The sequence below is a fragment of the Rhineura floridana genome, chromosome 11, assembly GCF_030035675.1.
Source record: "Rhineura floridana isolate rRhiFlo1 chromosome 11, rRhiFlo1.hap2, whole genome shotgun sequence".
Classification (NCBI taxonomy): domain Eukaryota; kingdom Metazoa; phylum Chordata; class Lepidosauria; order Squamata; family Rhineuridae; genus Rhineura; species Rhineura floridana.
The window spans coordinates 46937081-46947763 of NC_084490.1; the positions used below are offsets into that span (position 1 = coordinate 46937081).

Consider the following 10683-nt stretch of genomic DNA (forward strand, 5'->3'; position numbering starts at 1 on the left):
TGAAAGCTCTACACCAGCCTTTCCCAACCAGTGTGCCTCCAGATGTTGTTGGACCACAATTCCCATCTTTCCTGACCATTGGCAATGCTGGCTGAGGCTGATGGGAGTTGTGGTCCAACAACATCTGGAGGCACACTGGTTGGGAAAGGCTGTTCTACACCTTTTGCTTTCCCCCATCAGCCCTTACAGTGACTCATTGCTCTCAGACTTAAAGGTGTGTACACACAGCAGTTTGAAGCAGATTCAGTGAATCCGATACATGCATGTTTTTTGCTACATCCATGCAGTGTCATCATCCAAGTGGCAACCTGTACTTTCCCCCCCATTTAATTTGAATTTTCCCAATCCATGGATAACAGTATGGTGGGAAAAAAATCCAACAGAAAATTGCATGTTACCTGAGTATGGACACACTGAAGCACAGTCTGTTGGCAATGTTTTTGTGTGTGTGTGGTGTTTTTGCTGGGGGCCACACCTGCTACATCCATTTGGATGCAGCGTGCCTATTTTCACCGGTTGTTGCTGAAGACACATTCCCAGTAATTTAAAAACAAAGCAAAACAGCTGCTTTGTGCAGAACTGCTCTTGCACAAAACACGTATATTAAAAATAAAAATTGTCCCTTGCAGGTACAGGAATAAATTGGTAAGGAACATAGTTGTGTAACAGCTCCCAGGACTCCCTTCTCCCCTCTTTTTTATAGGCAAGCCAGTTGTGGAGATGTGTGGAAGTCTAACCTGAACTTCAAGCAGGCAACTGCAAGCTCCAGCCTCTCTGTTAACTTACTGGACAAATTCCACCCCACCCATCCAAGAGAGGAATGCTCCTTGGCATATTTCTTTTCTAGTTCTAATTTTTGCGTGTGCTGCCTGTGCATTGTCATACTTTTCAACAAAGCGGGAAAGAAAAAACTGTCTCCACAATACCTCTCCCAAGTTCCTCTCCCAAGTTCCTCGCCTTGGCCGTGTGTGCTTGTGTGTGAAATGTATTATTGATATTGTTCTTTGAGCTGCCTCGTGGCTTTCTACGTTGAGGGAGAGGAGCTGCAGATCAGAGGTACCTGTGCCTCCACCTATCTGACCGTTCTTTGCCCAGGTGAGGTACTCCTTGGTGGGCTGTTGGTTCTCTACCTGGCCGGGCCAGGCGTGACACACAAATATATATTTATTTTTTAAACTGCTTTTTTGCACAAAACCAGTAAATAAAAATAATAATAAATTGGCCATTTTGTCCACTGTGAAACATGCTTAAAACTTTGGCTTTGTAAAAGTTTGTTATTGTACTGTTCCATGGACAAAAACAATTTTTATAAAAGGTCCATGCACACAAGTGAACAAATAACTGAATGCATGCCCAAATGGACTCAGGCTTCCTGAACTTCCAGAGGGCAGGGAAGTAGTAATTGAGGAGAGGGAACAGCATGCAGCCCAAATACTTCCCATCAAGTAATTCCCACTACTGTGGGCAGGAAACGTCGAGATAGATTTGAACTGAAAGTGTTGATGTGTAGGTGAAAGCGTACATGGAAAAATTGGATCCATGCAACCCACATGCCTATTAACACCCTGTGTACACAGTCTAAGCATCTAGTCCTCCTAGAGCTCTCTTGCCAGACTGTGGGTCTTTCCAAACATTGGTGTAGGACTGCAGAACCATCAGCGAATCACCCAGACAATTTTGTCCCAGTTGGAGGTCACAGAATGGCCAAGACTGAGACTGAACTGAGTCAAGAAGAGTTTATTTACATTGGACCCCAAGTCAATCAGGAGGTTTGGGTAGGAATCAATCAAATGTTCCTGAAAAAGCAATGGAAGTGGGCGAAGTGTAGCTGGCTATCAGGGATTCAGTATTGTGTATTGAGCCTTGTGTAACTGAAGAGCACAGATTGTGGTCTTAGGCTGTTTTCTGCAAGTTTAGTACATCGGAAAACTTGTATCTTAAAAATAAAAATTGGCCATGCCAGCATGGACCTCAGGTTTCTGCAGCTCAAGGACAGTGTGCTACTTCAACACACACATTTTTTACCTTGCTGTTTTGTGTAAGTCTATCAGAAAACTTGTATCTCAAAAGGAAAATAAAATATTGGCCTTTTGGTGGGGGCAGCTTTTTTTTTTTAGTAATCCACTGATTTGTGCTAGCCTAGTATATTGGAAAACTTTAATCTCACTCCATTGTCTGGATATGGCCTTTCTAGGTTCACAATAAATTTCAAAGGCAAACGTGCCTGTCTTTGCTGCTACTTTTTGTTTGGGGAGACAAACCGTACTGACCAATCATAGCTCAGCTAAACTCCTGAAGTTCTCCATTGTTTCCTATGGGTAGTTTTCAGTTCCACCCTAGGAGAAAAAAAAGAAGTATAAAGGAACCAGAAGATAGACAGACTGTACAAGTCTATTAATTAAGTCTGTGGTTGAAAGCAATTCCAAGCAGAGTGTTAAGAATGAGGTAGGGAAGTGTAAGGAAAGAGAGTGAGAGAGCATTGATCTCTATTGGTATCGTATAAATCTGCATCCGTCGATGAAGAAGCAGAAGTTGTTGGCCAGTCAGGATCCAGATGGGGCAAGTGGGAACTTCTGGGGATTCTCATTCTGGTGCTTCAGAGAGTTCCCTCTTGGCTGTTGTTGCTGAACAAGACGTTCAGGGTTTAATAATAATAATAATAATTTAATTTTTGTGTCGCCTATCTGGCCAAGGCCACTCTAGGCGACGTACACAATTAAATTCCAGTAAAATACAATTTAAAATACGATTTAAAATACATAGCAATACAATACAGTCGACAATAAAGGATTAAATTACAGCATAAAACAGTATGTAAACAACGGGCGTTCAGTAATAGTGATAAAAGCTTAGCCCACCCCGGAGGTCCCGAAGGCCTGTCCAAAGAGCCAGGTTTTTAATGCTCGGCGGAATGCATCCAGGGAAGGGGCATGTCGAAGATCGAATGGGATGGAGTTCCAGAGAGTGGGGGCCGCCACTGAAAATGCCCTCTCCCTAGTTCCCACCAACCTAGCTGTTTTCGTTGGTGGTACTGAGAGAAGGCCCTGCGTGGCTGATCTAGTCAGGCGGCTAAGTTGGTGGTACTGGAGGTGCTCCTTCAGGTAAACTGGGCCGAGACCGTATAGGGCTTTAAAGGTTAATACCAACACCTTGAATTGGGCCCGGAAAGCAACTGGAAGCCAGTGTAGATGAACTAACACCGGCGTAATGTGATCACGGCGGCGGCTATTTGTAAGTAAACGGGCCGCCGCATTTTGTACCAGCTGTAGTTTCCGGGTCGTTTTCAAGGGTAGCCCCACGTAGAGTGCATTGCAGTAGTCCAGTCGAGAGGTGACCAGTGCATGCACTACCAGTGGGAGCTGATGAGCAGGGAGGTAGGGTTGCAGCCTCCGTATCAGGTGTAACTGATACCAAGCTGCCCGGCTCACTGCCGAAATCTGAGCCTCCATGGACAGCTTGGAGTCAAGAATAACCCCGAGGCTGCGGACCTGATCCTTCAGGGGCAATCTTACCCCATTGAGTTCCAGGTCAACAATACCCAACTTTCCCCTGTCACCCACAAGCAGTACCTCGGTTTTATCAGGATTGAGCTTCAGCCTGTTTCTTCCCATCCATCCACTCATGGATTCCAGGCACTTGGACAAGGTCTCTACAGCCAACTCCGGTGAAGATTTAAACGAGAGATAGAGCTGCGTGTCATCAGCATATTGGTGACACCGCAGCCCAAATCTCCTGATGATACCACCCAGCGGTTTTAAATAGATGTTAAATAGCATGGGAGAGAGAATAGAACCCTGTGGCACTCCACAAGTGAGAGGCCAAGGGTCTGAAATCTCATCCCCCAATGCTATCTGTTGATGCCTGTCAGAGAGAAAGGAACGGAACCACTGTAAAACAGTGCCTCCTATTCCCAACCCTCCCAGGCGATCTAACAGGATACCGTGGTCAACGGTATCAAAAGCCGCTGAGAGATCCAGGAGAACAAGGAAGGTGAATTCTCCCCTATCCATAGCCCTCCTCATATCATTAACCAAAGCGACCAAGGCTGTTTCAGTACCATGTCCAGTCCTGAAACCCGATTGGTATGGATCCAAATAATCCGTTTCCTCCAAGTGTGCTGACAGCTGATTTGCCACCACTCGCTCAATGATCTTGCCCAAGAATGGTAAATTCAAAATAGGGCGAAAGTTGTTCAAAACTTGGGGATCCAAGGAGGACTTTTTCAAGATAGGTCTTACAATTGCCTCCTTGAGGGCCGGTGGCATTACACCCTCCTTCAAGGATGCATTTACCACCGCCCTAATCCCTTCGCCCAATCTTTCTTTACAGTTCACAAGGAACCATGATGGGCCAGGATCAGTCAGACAGGTGGTAGGCTTTACAGTTGAAAATACCTTGTCCACATCCTCAGAAGGAAGAGGCCAAAACAGATCCCATGAAACCGGATTGCAGCTGGCCAACTCAGGATCATCTACCGCATCCACGGTGTACGGAATCGAGTTCTTTAGATGTTCGACTTTATCCGCAAAGTGCTTTGCCAATTTGTCACAGGAAGCCTTAGAATGTTCCAGGGGTTCCTGAGCGACTGGACCGACCAGGCTTCGGACCACCTGGAACAGCTTCCTGGGACAGCACTCTGCGGATGCAATAGAGGCAGCAAAGAAATCCTTCTTTGTTGCCTTTATTGCCACCTGGTAGGCAGCTATTGCTGCTCTAACCTGTGTTTGGACATCTTCAGAACGGGATTTCCGCCACCGGCGTTCTAGTCGTCTCACCTCCTGTCTCAGACTACGCAACCGGGGTGTGTACCACGGTGCTGTCTGAGTTCTATTCAGGGGGAGAGGACGTTTCGGAGCCACCTGGTCTAATGCACTGGTGATTCCCTCATTCCATTCCGTCACCAGTGTTTCGACCAGGCGACCTTCAGCAGGTTCCCATTCCCCAAGAGCAGTCAGGAATCCATCTGGATCCATCAGGCGCCTGGGGCGGACCATTTTAATAGGTCCTTTGCCCCTGCGGAGGGTGTGTGGCATTGAGAGAACAAAGTTCACCAGATAGTGGTCTGACCATGACATGGGGGTCGAAGAAATAGCCCCCAACTTCAGACCACTCCCCTCCACTCCCAGGACAAATACAATATCAAAGGTTCCTGATACCAGTAGAGTGTTCCAGAAGTAGCCCATACTTGCAGGTAATAGGTGTGATATACCCGAGACGACTTCAACACAATCGTTCTCTCTTCTTATGTCATTTGTTCACTTCAGCAGAGTTCCACCAACCACCATGAGAGCAGTAAAGAAACCTCGGAGGTCATCAGGTCGGAGGTGAAAGGCAAAAAGTCTTCAAGCCATGGCACAAGCCACAAAGCCAAGAAGTCAGGAAGTGGGAAAAGCTCAGCAGGTTTTGGCTCATCCTCTTCTAGTGGGACATTTACACCTGCAGGTGAAGCATGGGAAGGAACTGGGAGAGTTGGTAGGGTCAGATTGACAGCGGAACACACTGGGGCAATTGGCCAAGGCCATCTGCTTTTTAACATCTGGCTTTATTTTAGAAAGCCCAAGTCCTCTTGCTTTCATGGATGAAAAGAAAAGCTCTGAATGAGGTATAAGTCTTCAGTGAAGTACACAGCCCCTCCTGTATAGCTGTTTCCCTTTGCCTTGCCTGTTACTCCTAATAATTTCAGACAGGATTTCTTTGTATTTTTAAGGTTTTAGCCCTTAAGGCTTGAAGGTAGACTACATGGGCAATCCCTGCTGAAATCACAGATGTTGGGGTGGGTGGGGTAAAGCTGATCAGTGGCTAGAGGTAAGGCTCCATGTCTTGGATAGCTCCTTACCACTTGCCGTTGTGGCTAGTAAAATTTGAATATAAAATAAAACAAGCAAATCTAAGGACATTTATATAATTTATATAGATTGCATAATTCAACTTGCCTTGTGGCACGGAATGTTAATTTATTCATTTTTTCAGACAAGAGATGTTTTTTAAAAATATATATGGTACGCCTGTGCTTTGTACGTGCTTTGTACAAACGCCAAATAACCAGCTGGGTCTTGGGAAGCACTGCGCAAGGAACTTTGACAGGTGAGCGGGACAACCCAGCTGTCAATTATCTGTTGCTATTAATGATGTCAGATGATTGGCAGGTAGGTTGTCCTGCCCACCTGTCAAAGTTGGCACATGGGAGTGGACAGATAGCGATCTGGGCTGCCAGGCCAAAAAGGTTTCCCACCCTGGTGCTAAGGTTTCTTTTCAGTTGATTGCAGGGGGGGTGGAGGTGTGTATATGTTTTTGGACTCCAACTCCCATCAGCCCTAGCTAACATGACCAATGATCAGAGATGATGGGAGTTGTAGTCCAGCAACATACGAAGGGCCCAACTTTGTCTGCCCCTGGTGGGTTTTGCCTTTTCACTTGTATTCTTTGTCAACCATCTGGCAATTGAGAAGAGCTTCCAATGTTTAATTGTGAGCAAGGGAGATGTGGTTGTCTCTAGCAGTGTCTTGCACAACTTTAGGCACTTTATAAACAAACAGGTAAATACGTAGTCTTAGATCTGTGACAGCTATGGCTATAATACCTCATCTCCATGCCTGCTGTAGGTTTCATGATTTCCCTTGATTCCCTTTCAGGCACCTCATGCAGTTCCTTGCCCTTCTCCCAGGACTTTGTAACTTTCCCGAAGCTGGAGCAGCAGCAGCCCGAGGAAGAGAAATACCGCAAGCCCATCTCTTCCTCCTCGTCTTCTGCTCATTGCTCCCCATTGTATGAAGGGCAGAAAAGCGACGTCTTTGAGCAAAAGGTGATCTTCTCAGGCTTTGGCTCCATCATGCGCTTCTCAACCTCGGCTATCAGCCAGCAGAGGGGTCGTGATGCTTCCCCTGTGGACTACAAGGTCTCAAACTCTGTTGGGGGCACCTCAGGAGGGAGTGGCACTGGCGGCAGCGGGAGCAGCCATAAGCGGATGCCATTCCTCAACATGGAGGAGGGGGAAGTCCTGAAAGAAAAAAAGCACAAGGCCAGCAAGAAAAGCAAACATGGACCAGGGAGGCCGAAAGGTAGCAAGAACAAAGAAGTCCCAGGTGCCCAGCTGGTTGGGTCGACGGCTACCTCCTCTTCACCCTTCTCTGGGGGGTCCCTGGTCAGCTCCAGCATTGGCGGATCCTCTCGGATTTTCAGCCATGTGGCAACCCTTCCAAGCCTCAGTCTGGAATCCCCACTTCTAGGATCAGGTAGGTACCAAAGCTATGTGGACTCTAGGCAGGATGCTGCATATTCTGTAGGCTTTTGGCATCTGATGAAGAGTTCCAAGAATCTCAGCTTTTATTTTTTTAAACAAGAGCAAACACATCTACATATATATTTGGCGTGGTTCTTTACCCACAGTGTGAACCTGACTTTGCAACTCTTTAAAATGCAAGCAAACACACTAGCAAGTTGAATGCCCTCAGTCTGGCCTCTGCCCTTGTGTATCAGATGGGCTGTCTGTTTTTATAGGCAAATTCTTGTGTGTGTCATGATAACACCGATAGGCACTCATTGCAGCCAAAATATAGCAAGTGCCAGAGAAACTGACAAAACCTTGCAGAACCTCTAATCCCCCCCCCATTACAGGCCACTACAGCACTGGAAAAATGTGCATGTGTTTTGAGAGTAGCAAAAACACCATCAAACCACTCTTAAAATACTATGCCTGGCTTAATTCTAAGTTTCCAGTCCCCATCTGAGGTCTTAGTAGCTGTGAAGATAAGCCTCAAAACGTGGGGTAGTAATACTGTGAGAACGAGGGCTCATCTGCATGGGAGTTTACTATGTGTTTGATGGTATTCACATCTTTAAATTTGCATGGTTTATATGATGTTATCAGTAAACAGAAGCTATGACACAGTTTTCCCCCTTTAAATTCATACTAACCTAATGCACTGATAATATGAAAAGGGAAGAAAAATCTTCTCTTTGTTTCACTAGTGCTTGCAGATGCTTTGGTCCAATGCTTTTAGGTGAGTGTGTCAATTGTTCCCCTCTCCACGCCCACTATCTTCTCTCCCTCCTTTCATTTTGTTTCCTGTAGGCTGACAAGCAACTTCCGGCTGCTCTCCTCTGTTCTGCTGACCTTTTCTATGTTACTGCAAATGGTGCCTTTATTTTCTTTTTCCTCTAATGTGCACAAAAGCATAACACTGATCAAACAAAGATTTATATTTCAGCTGTATCCTACCAGGGAAAACACAGACTGAGCATGCTTGGTCACCTAGCAATCAGAGGGAGTAGAAATATATAATTAGAGGGTGGGGCCACAAGGAAAAAGTGAGATTAATCCTCCTCAGAGGAATGCATACTTGTGTGAATGGGAAAAATCAATTGGCAGCTAACATTGAGCAGGATCTGTGGACAGTGCAAATGTGTTATGAAGGTAAATGCTATTTCCTACGAAGAAATGCTCCCATGCAGATGAGCCCCAAGATGTTGGACTAGATGGGTCTTTGGTTTGATCTGGCAGGGCTCTTCTTATGTTCTTACCTTGTGAAAACTCAGGCTTTAAAAGAGGATTGGACAAATTAATGGAGGATAGGTATCAATGGCTACTAGCCATGATGGCTGTGTTCTACCTCTATTGCTGGAGGCAGTATGCTTCTGTATACCAGTTACTGGGACTCACAAGTAGGGATTGTAGTGATTGTAGTAATTTAGAGACATTTCCTAATGAGAAACATTGGGATAGGAGTTTAGAGATGATCCCTGGGGAATGGTGTGATGGGGTGGAACCTGACCGGCTGAAGAAGCTCCAGCAGGAAACCAGTTGCTACTGTAAATGCTAATTAATAAAAATACCATGTTAACTGTTATCTCAAGATATTGAACCCATACTTATTACATGATATCTAGGGATGGGATCTGTTGGCCAGTGCTGGTTCGAAAGCATCCTGTCAACCTAAACAGGCTAGTATTGATTTGAGTTTGTTCTTTGTCTGCTAGTAGCTGCTTTTACCAATCCTTTTTTTCTGGCAAAAATATTGATATTAATATTGATTTTTTCAAAGAAATATCAATAAAATTATCATTCTTAATATCAATATCTTAGAGGCAGATCTTTAAAAAAAATCAGTTTCCAAAAATAGCTGCGGAAAATCACTCCATAAAAATCCAATCCGCAGTGATAGAGAATAAGTAAATTAATGGAAAATTCAGTACCAAATCTGAATTGGGAGGAATTTGAGCACATCCCTAACGATGCTAGAAGTGAAATACGAACCCACACCTCCATTCAGAAACCAGGAACATATTGCAGGGATAGCACTTTTGCCCTCAAGTCCTGCTTGTGGGCTTCTCAGCTTTCAGGTAACACCTCTTCCGCTTACACTGACAAAGCAATTCAGAAGGAGAAGGTGGGCAGTCAAAGTTGCGGAGATGTGAAACGTGATTACAGAACATAAACAAATATATGCAGATTGGCCTAATCTGCAAGATTTGGTCCCGAATATCACTCAGAATCAGATATTTACTGCCTCAGGCCAAGTAAGTCAGTGTCACATCATTGAACCAATTTGGTTGGTTTGTGAATTCTGCAGAAGATTGTGGTTTGGACAACTAAACATTGTACAGTTTGGTTTTCTTTTTTTCTTAAAGATTCTAACAGCAGCCAGAGTGTGTGTGCGTGGAATCAGGATTGGTGTTACAGCAAGGTGTTTTTTAACCCTTTTCTCTGTTTGTGAACTCCACAAAAAAATCTTCCCCAAAGCTGCCTGTAGTGGCATCAGTGACAGCTTCTTTTCCATGCCAAATAGCAGCTAGGGGGGATGATATTTTGTGGGGAACCTGTAGGGTGGCCTGCTGAAAAAGAGCACAAGGCTGTTGCACCTTTAATAGTCATGCCAGCTATACCTGCTGAAATTCCCTCTTCCTCACAACTTTTAAAGGTCTTGATCTTGTCCTCATTTACATCTGGTCACTCTAGAACAGTGAAGGAAAGAGTTACACATGCACACTCTTCATATGCTGCAGTCCCAGTCTTGAGTCGCGCCTCCATAACTTTTTCTTAAAGTCAGTGGTGGCTGGTGTCATTGAGACCAGTAGGGAAGAAGGCAGGGAGATCACCCAGTAGGCGGAGCCAGAGCCGATGATAGGCAGAGCCAATTAATTTTACCCCCATCCCCCCCCCGAGTTCTATAAGGGCACCTCTGAATTTGAGGAGAAAGCTGACAGGCAGTGCCACTCTGGACTTCTTACTTCTTACTTAAAGTTGACCTGTGGGGGCTGGCTGAGGGGAGACTGCAATTGGTGGGGCACTGCCCCATTCACCCTCATGAATCAGCCTCCACTGCTTTAAGTTAAAGAAGAGTCCGGCAATGTCATTTATTTATTTTATTTGTTAGCCACTTTTCTACATGCACACTCAAAGTGACTTACAGTTAACAAAAAATTAAAGGAGAAAATAAAATTAAAATATAAAAAAATATATAAAAAGTATATGAAGTCAAGCTGTGCCCTTAGGTTGGCTTAATACCTGAAAGAGAAACATGGTCTGGTTTGCCATCAGATAAGTTTATTGAAGATCCTCCGTGGCGCAGAAGATCCTCTGTGGGGCAGAGTGGTAAGCGGCGGTAACGCAGCCGAAAGCTCTGCTCACGGCCGGAGTTCGATTCCAACGGAAGGAGGAAGTCGAATCTCTGGTAAAAGGGGTCG

General features: G+C 45.2%; 1 protein-coding gene across 9 annotated transcripts in view; it reads left to right on the plus strand.

Moving 5' to 3' along the window:
* The window catches only part of MLLT6 (MLLT6, PHD finger containing), a 203973-nt gene that overhangs the window by 166825 nt on the left and 26465 nt on the right, over nt 1-10683 (plus strand). For 8 of the 9 annotated variants that reach the window (XM_061590461.1, XM_061590464.1, XM_061590463.1 and 5 more), the window contains 2 exons: nt 5265-5442; nt 6633-7232. In XM_061590461.1, the coding sequence (XP_061446445.1) occupies nt 5265-5442; nt 6633-7232 (778 nt within the window). The remainder of the gene's footprint in view (nt 1-5264; nt 5443-6632; nt 7233-10683) is intronic. The other variant, XM_061590458.1, reaches the window with a different exon arrangement.